This window comes from Leopardus geoffroyi, chromosome B3 (genome assembly GCF_018350155.1).
Source record: "Leopardus geoffroyi isolate Oge1 chromosome B3, O.geoffroyi_Oge1_pat1.0, whole genome shotgun sequence".
Taxonomy (NCBI): Eukaryota; Metazoa; Chordata; class Mammalia; order Carnivora; family Felidae; genus Leopardus; species Leopardus geoffroyi.
In genome coordinates, this window is record NC_059337.1 from 21,374,250 (window position 1) to 21,391,050 (window position 16,801).

The 16,801-nt window shown below is 42.7% G+C and overlaps 1 protein-coding gene across 2 annotated transcripts in view; it reads right to left on the reverse strand.

Annotated features, from left to right (window-relative positions):
- The window catches only part of MTMR10 (myotubularin related protein 10), a 55,981-nt gene that overhangs the window by 4,035 nt on the left and 35,145 nt on the right, over positions 1-16,801 (reverse strand). For both annotated transcript variants that reach the window (XM_045448875.1, XM_045448876.1), the window contains exons 7-14: positions 14,496-14,667; positions 13,399-13,486; positions 13,229-13,317; positions 10,765-10,895; positions 9,231-9,300; positions 8,505-8,575; positions 6,077-6,246; positions 4,153-4,323 (exon numbers count right to left, since the gene is read on the reverse strand). In XM_045448875.1, the coding sequence (XP_045304831.1) occupies positions 4,153-4,323; positions 6,077-6,246; positions 8,505-8,575; positions 9,231-9,300; positions 10,765-10,895; positions 13,229-13,317; positions 13,399-13,486; positions 14,496-14,667 (962 nt within the window). The remainder of the gene's footprint in view (positions 1-4,152; positions 4,324-6,076; positions 6,247-8,504; positions 8,576-9,230; positions 9,301-10,764; positions 10,896-13,228; positions 13,318-13,398; positions 13,487-14,495; positions 14,668-16,801) is intronic.

The following is a 16,801-nucleotide window of genomic DNA, read 5'->3' on the forward strand; positions in this document are numbered from 1 at the left end:
CATTCCCTCACTATGGGGAATTTTCTGGACTAGAGCAACTCTAGCTCCCCGGGAGCAGCATGTTTTGCTCTGAGAGAAGAGACATTCTTGGCACCTTGGATCAGAGGGACACCTCACACCCTATATGAGCAAGGAGAGCACCTTTTCTTCTGGAAGCCATCAATGAAGCTGGACCCTCTGAGCAAGGAATATATTATTACAACAAGTAAAATTTCAGGAAAGCCATACTATAAAGTCTTCAAGGTGTCCCAGTTACTTTTGTAATTGTAGCACTTTACTTTCTGAGTACGTGATACATTTACGCAACTACCAGCTAGGCACAGAACTTGGTGAGTGGATGTGTAAGACAGTCTGTGCATGGTGATCACTGCCATCTATTTTATCCCATTTTCTAAGTCCACGCTCACACGTCACTTATCCAGTGACCTTCAGTTTCTGAACCACACCCCAGGAGCAGGGAGGAGGGAATCCAGACCCTGTGCACACAGTCCCGGCATCTGGCCATGACCACGAAGACCACGCACTGAGGCCGGGCCTCTTGCTCCCAGGAGCCTGCCTCCAGCCCACTGTAGCTCACGCGGCCTACTGATGCAGGGCACAATGCTGCAGGGAGACAGCCCACTGCCTCTGTGTGGAGAAGGTGAGGAGCACCAAACCATGCAGCTGCACTTAGTGGCATGGAGAAAGGGGCCGTCATCCTGGCTGAGGGCCAAAGCAGGCTGGCACATCGGTTTATGTAGGTTAGTTCTCTGGAGGAAATTTCTCAAGATACCGAGTCCCTGGATGGTGGGAGAGGACTGATTCTTATTTTCTGCTCCGTACTTTTCAGTATTCTCCAAACAACCAAGAACTTGTTTGGAAATTAGGAAAAAGGCAAAAACTCATTGTTATTACTAAATAAGCACTGTGGTCAGGACACCAGCTCCACACCACAGGTATGACCAGGTGTGACCCATGTCGTAGTGTTGACTCAGGGCCAGCAGGAAACAGATAAGCTATCTAACAGTATAGGGCATTTTACAAAATGTCCTATTGCAAACGAGTAAAACTTAACTCATTAAGTACCAAATATATTAAAAAAAAAAACCTTTGGGGCGCCTGGGTGGCGCAGTCGGTTAAGCGTCCGACTTCAGCCAGGTCATGATCTCGCGGTTCATGAGTTCGAGCCCCGTGTCGGGCTCTGGGCTGATGGCTCAGAGCCTGGAGCCTGTTTCCGATTCTGTGTCTCCCTCTCTCTCTGCCCCTCCCCCATTCATGCTCTGTCTCTCTCTGTCCCAAAAATAAATAAACGTTGGAAAAAAAAAAACAAAAAAAACCTTTTTAGTTACTTGAAATTTCAAAATATATATGCATGTAGAAACAACCCATTTCCTTTAAAAAGATAGTATTAAGAGCTGTTTTAATGGCCCTTCTAGAAAAATAAACAGAAAACAGTCATCTTTTTTTATGTGAAAACTAAAAATGTTTATCTCCAAAGATCAGATTTTCCACAAAGAGTACCTGACCATGAGCATCTAAGGTGGCCTCAGAAAAGAAGGAAACGTCTTTATGGAAGAGACTAAGCTGAGAACAGCGGTTGTGCTAATCAGGACCTTACATCAAAAGCCATTTTCCCAGGGAGGGCAGAGGTGGCACTGACGGCCTTCAATCTGGCTGTTACATCAAATCATCAGTATGAAGTGCTGAGACAAGGAGGGATCCATGCTAGTACTCGCCAGGAAAAGCTTTTGAAAAAGGCCAGGCTAAAAAAACAATACAGTATTAGAGCATGGACCAGGGAAAGTAGATGATCTACTTTTTTTTAAGTTTATTTATTTATTTTGAGAGAGCGAGCAAGAAAGACAGTGTAGATGGGAGGGGCAAGGTGCAGAGAGGGAGAAAAAGAACCACAAGCAGGCTCCTCGATGATTCGGGGCTTGAACTCATGAACCATGAGATCATGACCTAAGCCAAATCAAGAGTCAGCTGCTTAACTGACTGAGCCACCCAGGCACCCTCAGATGATATACTTTTAAAAAATATTTATTTCCACATCGAAAGCTATTTGTAAACTTATCTGGGCACATCCAGAATCCAGCCTAGTAGCAGGGTGAGGAGTGAGTGTCTCTGGGGTCCAACCTGAGCTCTGTAGAGTCCTCTGCTCAGTGCCTGCTGGAGGCACTGCAGTCACTGGGACCTTAGGGCCGATGTACTGGCATTTTACATCGAATGTTCTACGTCTAACAAGGCTGATTTCCTAGCTTTGTGTACATTTTGAAGGCCCACAAGGTGTGTGTGTGCATGCATGCATGCATGTACTAGGGGCGTGCATGGGCGTGTACACGGGGCAGTGAAGGGAGAGGAGTATGATGGGCAGGCAACACCACCAGATGCACAGCCCACAGCGAAGCTCAAGGGGCACAAACTGGATGATGCCCAGTGAACGAGGAATGAAAAGGAGCGCATCGGAGACCATTTAGTTTAGGAACAAATAGTCTCCCACACCTCAGGGCCCCAGCCTACCACCGGTCTGAGCGCAGTACTGGGAGAGGTTACATTCTATTAGGGAAGCACAGAATATAGTTTATAAAAACTTCCTTCACAAACTCCCCGATCTAAAATAAATACCCTATGGCAGTGCTAAGTTTCTCTGACCCTGAGCCCCCGGACAACAGCCCCACTGAGACACGGCTCCCCTACTCTGAGGTAAGACCAGCTCCCCCTCCCTCCCATCTCCCTCCTCTTGTAACAAGCCCCAGGCCCCTTCCTTTTCTTTGGGATGTTCCTCATTAATAAAGGTCTCTCTATTACAATAGCCTGAATAAAAATCATCTCCTTAAATGTCTAGTGCACTTTGTCTTTCACATCCGCAATCTAGACTAATTCATTTCTTTAGCAAATAGTGAAGCATTATGCTTCACAGTTTACAGATGAGGAACCTGGGCTCACCATTCTCCCAGACCAGGGCCAGGATTCAGGTTTTCTGACCCTAGGAGGGACTCACATTATACCAGGCCACATCACCTGGACCAGGGCCTTAGTGCTGAGGCTGAGGACTGCAAGAACTCTCCTTTCTGTTTCTCTCAATGGTTACTGCAACATTTATCAGCTATTCCCAATGTCAGTTCCAATGTGGGTGAGTCAGAACCCAGGGTTCTAGAAGGTTCTACCAGCGGCAATCAGAAGTTAGTTTCAAGTTTGGCTTGAGACCCTCCTTAGTCATGATTCTTCCTCTAGGTCAATGAACTGTTACTAGAAACTGAACATCCTACCCAACAGGACTGCTGTGTGGCATATGGGACTGGTTCTGAGGCTACTTGGTCAGCCAGCGCCTGCCAAGAATTTGAGTCTAGCACCATGCCTATGCTTCATCTCTGAAATTCCTTCTCCACAGAACTCTTGAAGAAAATGATCTTGCTTTGTACATCTTTTATTCTAGGAAACAAAAGTCCTCAAAGAGGACCTTTTAAATTACTCATCTGGAGAGACTGAATGTCAAAATATAAATATAAAAGCACAACATTTAAGGTGGGTGTAATAATTTACATCTTTGAAATCTGTTTTTTTTAATTGTTACATATCACATTAAAATTTTTTTTTTAAATTTATTTGAGAGAGAGAGAGAGAGAGAGGGAGAGAGAGAGAGAGAGAGGGAGAGAAACCAACCAGGGAGGGGTGGAGAGAGAGGGAGACAGAACCTGAAGCAGGTTCCAGGCTCTGAGCTGTCAGCAAGAGCCTGACTCGGGGCTCGAACTCATGAACTGTGAGATCATGACCTGAGCCAAAGTCAGATGCTTCACCGACTGAGCCACCTAGGTGCCCCTCTTTTCTTCTAAGTAGGCTCCATGACCAAAGTGGGGCTTGAACTCACAACCTTGAGATTAAGAGTCGCATGCTCTACAGAGTAAGCCATCCAGGAGCCCTAAAAACTGCTTTATTATGAACAATGTACATCAGAGAAAAATACCTAAAATGCTCAGTCATAAAAATGAAACAGTTTCCTAGATTTTTGTAGGCTTTTATAGAATTCATTCAGAAATTACAGCTTAAAATGGTAGCTTAAGACTGTTTTAATTTACATAATTTAATATGTGGCTAACTGTACTTCAATTCTATATCAATAAAGTTGTAAAAGCAAAAAAGAGAAGTAGCTATCGCCACAGTATCTCTTACCGTGCTTTGTTTCACCCGCTGGTGAGGAGAGTTGAACAGGAAGGTGCCAAACAGGGAGATGTGGGTGCTGTCGTACAGTATAGCCAAGTAGGTCTCTGAGAACTCGAAGGCCGCTGGGTATTGTTCTAACAGCTGCCACGTGGCATCCAAGAACAGCAAAAATAAGGGAGACTGGCATATACAAACAGAAAATGGGATGATTTAATGTTGTCCTTCACTTGTTCACATTTATTTCCAAACTTACTGCTTACAGTAAGGAAGAGATTAATAAGAGAACAGCTAAGCCTAAAACACTTGGCTCCAAAGCTAAGCCAAGGATATGCAAATAGGTGAAACCAGCTTATGTCAAATTTAAGAAGTTCAACTGTGATAAACATCACAGCCCTTACTTGTGTAGTATCATTGAAATGGCAAAGTAAACAGGCAAGTGTCACTGTATGAATGGGGGATACTAAAATATGTGATTAAGCTTATCTGGAAATAATTCTTTAGAATGCTGAAAAATAAAAACAAAAAACCAACAACTCCAAACCAAAAAACAACTTCTGTAATTAGCTTTTGGTGCACCGTGTAGGCTCAGCATCCGGAAAACTTCCCAGAGTTTCAGAAAACAGTTGGCATTAGCCTCTAGGTCACATGGTGGAGCCCCAAGTGTAACAGCTGATGACAGCTATTGTATCCTGGAGTCCCAGCATCTTTTTATTTTTTTAAGTTTATTTATTTATGAGAAAGAGAGAGTGTGTGAAAGCAGGCAGGGGAGGGGCAGAGAGAGAGAGAATCCCAAGTAGGCTCCGCCCTGGCAGTACAGAGCCCACTGTGGGGCCCAAACTCACCAACCACTGAGATCATGACCTGAGCAGAAATCAAGAGTTGGACGTCACCCAGGCGCCCCTAGCATCTTTTTTTTTTATGTTTATTCATTTTTGAAAGACAGAGACAGAGCACAAGCAGGGGTGGGGCGGAGGGAGAGTGGGGCACAGAATCCGAAGCAGGCTCCAGGCTCTGAGCTGTCAGCACAGACCCCAATGTGGGGCTCAAACTCAAGAACCGTGAGATCATGACCGGAGCCGAAGTCAGACACTCAACCGACTGAGCCACCCAGGTGTCCCACGCCCCCAGCATCTTTTAAGTGAAGTATTCGCTGTCGAGATTTCCTCAGATGGTAGTTTGTACTGCTCAGTCAGCCTATGCTTCTGAAACCACCATTCTGTGAGATGCCTGCAGGGCCTTTCACAGGCTCTCCTACCTTTGCACCCATGGCAGCCCCTGTGCCCAGAGCTGTTACAAAGATGTCCCTCTCAAACATCCCATTCTTTTTTTTTTTTTTTTTTTAATTTTTTTTTTCAACCTTTATTTATTTTTGGGACAGAGAGAGACAGAGCATGAACGGGGGAGGGGCAGAGAGAGAGGGAGACACAGAATCGGAAACAGGCTCCAGGCTCTGAGCCATCAGCCCAGAGCCCGACACGGGGCTCGAACTCACGGACCGCGAGATCGTGACCTGGCTGAAGTCGGACGCTTAACCGACTGCGCCACCCAGGCGCCCCACAAACATCCCATTCTTAACACATGTGCCCCATTTTAAGAAAATGTGATACTCCAAAACTGATTTTTCAAAATACCTGATGTGCTCATTATTTGCTTTTCAGAGATAATACAGCATTTTATCAAGTAGTTCTCAACGTGGAGAAATTTAACAATTTTTTTTGGAATTTTACCTATATAATTACAATAATCTTTGTAAGTACATCAATTTGGATGCTAATCCATTGGTAGTCTTAGACTAAGGAAGCAAAGAGTTGCTAAATGCAATATTTAAAAAGCCTCCTGGTCTCTTTACAGACAGAATAGCTCTTCACATGACAACGTGAATTTTGCCTTGTGTACACTTACAGACTCACAACAAGCACCGAGATTCTGTTACCTCTTTCTCCGATCGCTTTAAGTGGTTGCATCTGTCCAGGAACTGATATCCGGCCATGACCCACTCCTTCTGGATGAGACTCTGAAATCCAGTAATTGTCCTAAAATGGGGATCCAGCATCACCTGAACAAGAGAAGCTACCATACAGCTCAAGTCTCTTCCCTCCTCCTCTGTTAAGAAAAATGGAAAAGAAAATAACTACTACATAGAAAAATGCTGAGCGAGAAAGGGAAGGTCAAGTGGATACTACATTATTCTCTGCCCGAGCTACCTTCAAAATAATCCATGTTAGGAGGGTTCAATGGATTCCAGCAACTCTAAAATATTATAGACTTTAGCTCAATCAGTGTTTAATGGGAAATAATCTTTTATATATGAATATTTTCCAAATAACAGAGCATATTCCTCACACTTTTTACATTTCAGTAGTTTGGGGTGGAAATCTTTCAAGAGTCCATTCTGCTTCCTAAGAACATTAATTTTACTACTGGCAATTCCACATGGTGACTCAGAAGTGAACAAGGGGAATGGGATTGTCCACCACCATGTGAAAAGGTGGCAAACATTTTCCTCCTATCTTTTATAGCTGGTGTCTTTTTCAGTAATGCCAGTAATACCGGATATGAAAGCCAGCCAAAGAAATCAGACAAAAACTATACCAAGTATCCCTTATGATTAGATTGTAGAAGTCATCAACAAAATACAAGCAAATCATATTATCTCATGAATTCAAGAATTTATTCCAGGAAAACAAGGTTGGCTTAACATCTGACAAAAAGTAACACTTCATAGACATAAGTGATAAAAATAACATAATCATCTCATTAGATGCATAAAAAGCATTTATGTGATAAAAATCCAAAGTTCATTCTGGATAAACTCTCAGCAAACTAGGAACAGAAGGGTACTTCAACCTGATAAGAGTCCATGAAAACCTGTCACCAACATCAATTTTTAACGATAGCAACTCCTATAACTGAGCAATTCCTCACTTCTAACTACCTACCCACAAGAAATAAAAAAAATATGTCCCCATGGTGACTTTTATATAAATGTTCACAGCAGCATATTCATAATAGCCATAAAATGGAAACAACTCAATGTCTGCCAGTGGGCAAATGTATAAATAAAATGTGGTATTTACAAAGGAATACTATTCAGAAATAAAAAGGAACAAACTGCTAATACATGCTACGTGAATGAACCTCAAAAGCATGTAGGTAAAATAAAAAAAGCAAGAGGCAACAGATCACATTTTGTATGATTTCGTTTACACAGGACATCTCAGAAAGAGCAAATGTGGAGAAACAGAAAGCACATTAGTGGTTGTCTGGGGCTGGGACACAAGTAATCTTTTTGGTGAGATAAATAATTTCTAAAACTGGACTCTGAACTCTACACTCTGTATGTGTACTAAAAATACACATTCAGAATGGGTGTATTTTATAATATGCAAGTTATACCTCAATAAACGATTTCAAAACCACGTTCTAAAAAAAAGTGTTACTAAGATGTAGGCTCAGTATCTCTTCTAACCTTTTTGTATTATACAAATCCATCAAGACATGTGCTAAGTAGGATTTTTGCAATAGGATTAGAATACCCACTGGTTGAGAGGAGAGATTACTGGATTGTGATAGTCTGCATTTATGTGTGAATTAAATAACTCTGATGGCATCACAGTTAGGGATTACTTGAAATAGTGCATTACTATTCTTTTTTCCCCTTTAAAGGTTTTAAATATCTTTACTTTGCTAAAGTCTGTTAAATTTGACAGTTGGTAAAAATACTTTTGTAAGCTTCAGTAGTGTAGCATATTCACAAACTATGTAATGTGAAATATACTATAGGATAAGGTAGGAAGTTCATGGTTTATTAAACTACATCAGTAAGCTTAGAAATTCTGTTAGCTGTTAAATTTACCTAACATACAATCATCCTTCACTTAACTGAAACATTATTATATTGTACTTTACTCCTACTAAACATTAGACAAAATTCAGAATATTGGCTATTCTTTTTTTTTTTTTAATTTTTAAACTTTATTTAAATCCAAGTTAGTTAACACATAGTGTCAATTCAGTCAATTTCTTGATACCCATCTATTTCTGTAGAGTCCAATCTAGCGTGATCCAGAGGCATTTAAGTTGAAATTTTTATGAATTCGAAACGTAGCAAGATTAGACAGAAAGGATGCTCTGCCAAGACTAACACTCTGTCTGACTCTGTCAGGAGCTGCAACCCAACCCTTCCCATAATACGGGAAGAAGGTTTAACACAGGGCAGAAAACCGGACTCCTTTCTACCTGCGGTCTTTGTGGCAGAATCTGTAGTGTCCCTGATGGGTTAGCAGTAGTGTCATCTACTTGAATGCGGGCAGTCACCACGCTGGCTGGCATGGTGACCATTGTTTTCAGTAATGAATTACCTTGCAGGACTACAGAGAGACGCTTGCTTTCTAGCACATACACGAGTTCTGCTGCATGTTTAAGGAATGCCCTGAAAAGAGAAAGGGAAAAATACTGTTAAGAAAATAAAATTTCCACTATAAATATTTCTTTAAAAGTACTTGAAATCGAGCACATCTAATCTCGCACTGTACTGTGTTCTCAATAACCTTTGCAAATTTCATCAGCATTTAAGTGACTCTTCAACAGAGTATGTTTCGATTTTTCTATCAGGGAAATTCATTAATCCTTTTATAAAAAGGGGGCTGATGTACAGGACATTCTTGAAATCTCAAAACACAGAGACGGAGAAGAGAGGAGTGGTTGCCAGGGCACAGCGATGGGGATGCAACTCTGCAGGGGCAGCATGAAGGGCCTTGCAGTGATGGAGCAGTTCTGTATAGTGACTGTGGTGGGGGCTGCACGGATCCACACATGCAATAAAAATGCACATAATACCACACACATGCACATGCGCACACACACATGAAAACACATATAAATTGGTGAAATCTGAATAAGGCTTATATATTATACCACTGTCAGTTTCTTGGTTTTGATACCACATTCTAGTTATGGAAGACGTAACCACCGGGGGAAGCGAGGTGAGGAGTATGTGGAGCGCTGGACTGCTTGCATCTCCTATGAGTCTATAATTATTTCAAAATAAAAAGTTAAAGAAGAAAAAGGAAAGTGGTTGTACAAACCTTACATATTCTAACCACCGAGTATTTTCCAGTGAAGACAACCATTTCTCTTCAGTTTCTTCAAAAGGCTCTGCAATAAATATGGTAATATTTATCTAAAAAACATATATATGTAATATATAGGATGCATATATTTTGTATATATATATAAAATGTATGCAACACACCTTTTTTAGGCTTTTTAAACTTAATTTTACATGATCAATATCAGAGTTAAGTGATATGTCACAGTTTTTAATATTATTTGGCTTTAAGGAAGTATGCATTTTCACTTAATAATACAGTCATTTAAGAAGACATGTTACAATTCTATAAAAAACAAAAAAGCACTCCCCTGGAGGCTTTCAGGGAAGTCCTGGAGAGTCTAACCACCTCTGCCTCCTAAGAGCCAGTGGTTCCCACCTTCCTGGTCAGCCCACCCCTGGATTCTGATGCCCCCTACTCACAGCTTCCTGACTGCAAACCTCACCCTCCTTGCTTCTCTCCCCTGCTCCTGCTGCCAGCGCTGCCTCTCAGTGCACGGTTTCTGTGACAGCAGGAATGAGGGCATCTTCCTGGCAGGGCTTGCACTGTCCTGACTCAGTCCTGCGTGGCCTGTCTCAAGATGTCGCTCACCTCACAAACTCCAGGCTTTAGTAATGTTCCAATTACCAGATGGTTGATAAGAATTCATGTCACTGTGCTTTTTTAACACACCATGTCCCGCCCCAGTTCTCCTTCCAGGCAAGCACCCGCTCATCCCTGCAGAACTGCCACAATGGCTGCCTCTCCTGGCTCCCAGGTAAGTAGGACTCTGTGTATACTTCAAGGAGGCCTCACTTATGCCAGAGATGCTTTCACGGGAGTCATCCCCCTGGGGCACAATGAAAGTGCCTGAGAAGCACTTGTTCTAATACATGTATTAGAAATCTGAGGCCACGCAGATTACAACATGGCTCTGTTTGAAATTCATGTCAAGTCCCTTATCTTAAAACATAACTGTGTGCATTAAAATCTTAGGAAGTTTGGGGCGCCTGGGTGGCGCAGTCGGTTAAGCGTCTGACTTCAGCCAGGTCACGATCTCGCGGTCCGGGAGTTCAAACCCCGCTTCAGGCTCTGGGCTGATGGCTCAGAGCCTGGAGCCTGTTTCCGTGTCTCCCTCTCTCTCTGCCCCTCCCCCATTCATGCTCTGTCTCTCTCTGTCCCAAAAATAAATAAACGTTGAAAAAAAAAAAAAAATCTTAGGAAGTTTGTATGGGTAGCTCACTGTTCTCCTTGGCACTTTACAGAAGTATCCTACCACACCATTTATTATTTATTTCAAAGTGGTATAATTGTTTTTTTTTTCCCTCCAAAACAAAAAAGCAGTTTAAACTCCATTTTCTAAGAGCTTCTGAAACTGTCATGCAAAAGTATTTCAATGTGCCTCTACTTAAATATATCTATTTCTATATTTTCAAGGGCTATCATTTTTTCTGACATGCCTCATGCAATGGTGTTATCACCCATTCACTGTATACATATATATATACATATATAATAAAAATGAAATTACCATCAACGCATAGGTGTTTAAGTTTTACAAAAGCCGCCTGTATTTCTTGGATATTGGGCAAGGTCTTATCCAAGTCTGATTTGTAAACATCACTTCTCTGTGGATGACTTTTAGTTATTGCATTACAAATCCTAATAAAGACAAAATCCTTGAGTCATTCATTCATGCCACACATATTTTTTGAAGACCTATTATGAGCCAAGGCACTATTCTCAGAGCTGGAGATAGATAAACAAGACAGGCTGGGCCTCTGCTCTCACAGGGCTTCTATTTCTGGTGGTGGTTGGGTAAATGATAAAGTAACAGGCTGTGGTGAATGCCGTGGGTGGCATAATCGAGTGAATGCAGGCTAGTTCAAGTCATGTGGTCAGAAAGGCTCTTCTGTGAAGGTAATACTGAAGCCAAAACCCAAATAACTAGAAGGCATGAAAGATCTGAGAGAAAGTGTTCTAGGCAGAGGGAAGGTAAGGGCAAAGGTCCTGTGGTGGACACAAGCTTGGCTGTGGAGAAACACAGAGAGGGCCTGAGATGGTATGTCTAAGGAGAAAGGGGCAGAGAGAGATTTGACAACAAAGAGAGCCTGTCCTACTTATGAAGAACAGGATAGCTGAAAAAATAGAAAGAATCAAAACAATTCTCAGCTTAATAAAATTAAAACATTACAAGTGCCACTGGCTGTGAGGGTTCAGGACGAACTCCCACCCAGCAGTGCTGCTGGCTTCCCTCTAATAGCAGCCTTCCCCCAGCCCCCACCCTTCCTGTGCATCTAACCAGCAGACATGGCAGTGAATACTGGGCTTGGACTGTGACATGACAGGTCATTTCAAATGTGACCAAGGTAAAAAACACCCATCAGGGATTATTTGAATAATACTCCTTTTCCTTTCCTGAAGGATCATTTGAGGGTCACTTGTCAGTTATTTGCTTCAGCAAAGGTGCCTTTCTTCGGTATGGCCCTGGGGAAAAAAAACTAAGATCTGGCTGTAACAGTCACAGACTGTGATATACAATTTGAGGCTCTCTGAGCCGGTTTTCTAAGATCTGTTCCTTTGTTCCTCATTTATTTAACAAGTATTGAATAAATATTCAACATCACAGGTGTTTCCTGGGTGCTGAACGTACAATGGTATGCAAAACATAGTCCCTTCAGCTCAAGAAGCTTATAGCCTAGTAGCAAATATAGGCAGTAATCAAACTGTAACACATACATGCAATTAAAGACTGAAGTAAGTGTTACGAAGAAAATTTAGAGAGCCATAGAGAATGTATAACTTGAGGCCTGATCTAATTTAGGAGGTGAGGGAAAGCTTATCTTCAGGAAGTGGTATTTGCCATGAGAGATAAAGAACGAGGGAGTACTGAGTGGGTGGGGTGGAGAGTGCTGGAGGATAAGCATCAAGAAAGACAGCCCAGAAGGGAACAGCACTGGTGAATATTGGGAGATGGGAAAGCACAGGCAAAGGCAAAGTCCATGGTGGCCAGGGCCAGGAGCCACGGGTGTGATAGTGGATGAGACGTGGAGGGAAGAAATGAGGGCACTCATGCTAGGGGTGTAGCTGGGGTGGACACAGTTTGTAAGGTTTCTAAAAAGTGAAGTGACAGATTTGATGATGGGCTCAACATGGGGAAGGAAGTGAAAGAAAACACATCCAGGATGACTCCTGGATTTCTGAGGGCAGGCTGGGAGAGTGCACGGTGCTTGTATGCTGGAGGCTGGTTTTGGACCATATTGAGTTTAAAGGGCCTCTGAGACTTGCACGTGGAAGATGTCCCATTAGAGATAAAATCTGATGGTCACTAAAGCCACAGCCATAGGTAAACTTGTTTAGGAAAAGAAACGCAGAATGGGAAGAAGCAGTGGCCCGAAACAGATTCTAGGTAATGTCTGCAGAGGGCAGAGTACTGGTGAGGAAGAGGGGCTTCAGGAGAGTGGAAAGAAGCAGGACTCAGAGGGCTTTAGGGAGAGACTAAACAATAGTGATGCTCACTGACTGAGAAATGCCTTCTGCTTTAATGACATGGAGATTACTGGCGACTTTATAGCAGATGATGCCAAACTTGTTTGTGGTAGCTAATTAAAACCACCATTTAAGCTACTGTGACTCTGTAGACCTAAGACACACCAAACTACAAGAAAGGTCTGATTTACCCTGAAGTATCTCAGCTGGAAATCACCACACGTTGCAAATACGTTAAAGGCAACACTGTTATACCAAGACGTCAGCAAGGAAAGATTCCCCAGTGTCTTATAAGCCAAAGAATTAATTCTATTTAGTATAACTTAAATGTTAATTTTAATATATTCACATTTTTTTCCAAAATGGTGATTCTTGTATAGACTATATGTTGCTAACTAATTAATAAAACTATGCCACTTTCTAACTATTTTCAAGTAGTCAGGAGTTTAATATATTATTTCTGACAACTAAAAATGTCTACAGCAACAATGACCAATTCTTGATACCTCTGGTCGATTTTCCTCTGCTGCAGCACATCTTTTATGAGGGCCATTCGCACGAGGGCACTGCCATTTGAGTGGCTCCAGCACCAGAACTAGGAGAGAAGCAGAGCCTTTATGTAACTGGGTAGAGAAAAAGACATCGGTATGAATGAAATCCAACAGACAGCACTTACGGGCATCCTTCTTCCAACAAAAGAATGGGAAAAGATCTTTAGATCTTGGTCGGCTAAAGAACTTGGCACTACAAAGTATTCTGGAAGGCTGGAGAGGAAAAAGCAAACCATAACATAAGAATCCTGTGCTCTAGGCAGGTAAGTGTGCTCTGAAGACTCCATATATAATTAAACACGTATCCCCATTTAATGTGCACCATTGCACTTGGTGCCCACATGGTAGGTACCATGGAAGACAAGGCTGACCCTAGACATCTCTTGTCTAAAACATGTGTGATGTTGTCAATTATCACAAAACTTATATTTAAAGCAGGGGGAAACATCCAAAGGAGATGTCTAAAATATTCTCCAAAATGATTATTAATCAAACATGTATTCGGTTTCTGAAAAACATGCCCACCTTTGTTCTCTATGGGTAAGAATCCAAGGCACATAACACAAGACCAAACCAAACCCACAAATCTACCAAGAAGCTTTAGCTTCTGGGGTGCCTGGGTGGCTCAGTCAGTTAAGCATCTGACTCTTGGTTTCAGCTCAGGTCATGATCTCATGGTTCATGAAATCAAGCCCTGTGTTCAGCTCTGAACTGACAGTGGCAGAGGGATTGGGATTCTCTCTCCCTCTCTCTCTGCCTCTCCTCTACTCACACTCTTTCTCTCTAAAAATAAATAAAGAAACTTAAAAAAAAAAAAAAAAAGCTTCAGCTCCTTATCTCCCCCTTCTAACCTTTCCTGTTTCCAAAGACATGCAGACTCACTGACTGGGCAGCAATTACTAGTGCTCACTGCACCGTAAGACATCCTCCTTTCTCTCTTTTCTCATCTTTAAGATAAAATATCCATGAAAGCAGTTTATTGTTTTTTTTTTTAAAGCTTATTTATTTATTTTTGAAAGAGAGAGATTAGAGAGCAAGTAGGGGAGCCAAAATCAAGAGTTGGATGATTAACTAACTGAGCCACCCAGGTGCCCCTCATGAAAGCATTATTAAAAACAAATATTCCATTCACCATAACTTGTAAGTTATCAGAGAGCAGAGTGATTATTATTCAGAAGAAGTCACCTCCAGCTATAAATAAGGCTGTAAAAATGGGACTTACCAAGTGGATATCATGTAACCCTCATTAATAGAACAAACTCTCCATGCGGAAGCCCCCGTCCTCTTGATTTCTCGGTCCCAGTCTGAGTACGTCTCGAAGAGTGGAGTCTTTTGGCTGCTGCCACCACCGGCCCCGCTGCCGCCTCCTGAGGGTATTCCATTAATATTATTGGCTACAAGAAAAAGCAATACTATTAATTTTGTTTCAATGGTCACATTTCATCCCACATTTCCTCTCCTCTCTGGGCGCCTCCTATCAGAAACACGCGCGGATGGGGCACCTCTCCTAGATGTTCCTACTGCTCCCAGCAGTCCTGAGAAAGAGGCAGCCCTCCTCTTGTCAAAAGAACTCATTTTGCTTATCCAGCTCCCTCCTGACTCCTTTAGCACCGCTGGTTTTTCTGTCCTTCTACTGGCTCCATCCCTTTTGCCTTCAAACACAAGTCACCTTGACTTTGAAAAGACTTTCATCTGACCACACTGCACCACTCCAGCTGCCCAGGCTATACATTTTCCCTCCTCCCTGTTACTGACCACCTTCCCAAATGATGAACAATGCCTGCTGCGCACATTTCCTCCCCATTTATTTTCTCCTTTTCAATGGTCTTCCATCCCTACCGTTCCACAGAAACCACTCACGAGCCTCCCTCAGTCCCCTGCCCTCAACTGCTCATTTTCTCTACATTTTGCCTGGAACAATGAATGCATCCAATCATCTTTGTTCTGGTCTAGATCTTTCATCCTTCTGATACCGATGTCTCAATCCTTTCTATGGCTCACTATAAAATTTTTGGGTCTTCTAGATCTACTCAGTTTTCCTTTGATAAGCTCACAAGTGCTCCTTGTTCTCCACCAGAGGGCTACTCCCATCTGGGGATCTCAGCTGAGCGCAAGTGTACTTGAACTTCCTTAGCAAGGAGCCCTCTGTCATCAAGGAGAGCTGCTACCCTCTGGGAGAAGCCCACAGCCTCAGGAGCCTGCAGAATGACCAGAGAGAAAGAGGACATCTCAGCAATCAGCCTCATCTACCCTGGCGATCCAGGGTGACAGACGGCATGATCTTTACTGGTCCTGTGTCTCACCCCTGAAGGCTGCTGACATCCCTGGCATGTGATGCACTCAAATTGGCCTGCAGCCTGCCACGAGACACATTCCCCCCAAAACCATGCTTTCATGATGCTATACTCTTGCCTCGACTTTCCCTCATGCTCATTTTCCAACTTCCTTAAGCAAACCTACATGGTTTTGCTTAAAAAGCCCTTAATTGACCTGATCTTTATGTCTCATTACTGCCTAACCCCATTCTCTCTTGTAGCCAAAGAAACCCTTCCATCATCCCATGAACACGCCATGCCCATTCCTGTTGACTATTTAACACCTGGTGTGAGACAGGTATTTTCTGAGAACCTACCATGTACTAAGGCCCGAAAATTTAAAAGTAAGGTTGTCTCTCTGTCTTGAAAGCGCTAACGAGACAGAGGAGGGTGAGCTCAGCACTAGTCACAGTGAGGCAAATGCATGAGTGCAGTGACAGCACAGAGGAAAATGACCCTAGTGCTCGCTGGAGACAAAGGCCGGGACAGGAGAGGCCTCAGGACTTGACCACAACTGAACAGAGTCCTAAGGAATGAGCCAAACATTGCCAGGTGGCTAGTGAGAAGGAGGCAGGCATGCTGGGCAGAGCAGAACACAAAACACATGGTGTAATTGTAAAACATCAAGTAATGAAATACAGCTAGAGCTTTAGGGATGCAAAGGATGGGGGAAGAGAGGCTGGAAAATTAGATGGGGCCAAGACTCTTGGTCTGTGCTGCCCCAAACAGTAGCCACTAGCCACTAGCCACATGTGCTATTTAAGTTGAAACAAAATTAAATTAAAAATGCAATTCCTCGGTTGTACCAGCCACATTTCTAGTGCTCAAGAGCCACATGTGGCTAGTGGCTCCTATACTGGTCAATGCAGAGGAGAGAATATTTCCATCCCTGGACAGTACTACTCTAGATTAGAAAGGATCCTGTGTGATTACCCAGTGATTCTGATTTTAGCAGGGCTTGTTTAAAATCCAAATGCTAAAGCTAAGCGCACAGCCTGGAGCCACCCCATCTAGAGCCTTCTCTGGGGTAGGTACAAGAATGTATGCGGAAGAACTTGGGAGTTGTAACCTCTGCAGGACACAGAACCTTCATGGAATTTCCAGGCAATTCTCACTTTACACACTGTTCCAGAACACTAATAACCACAGAAAGCTATACAATATTAGAAAATCTAAGTAATTCATCATATGATCAAATTAAAGGGGAAAAAAA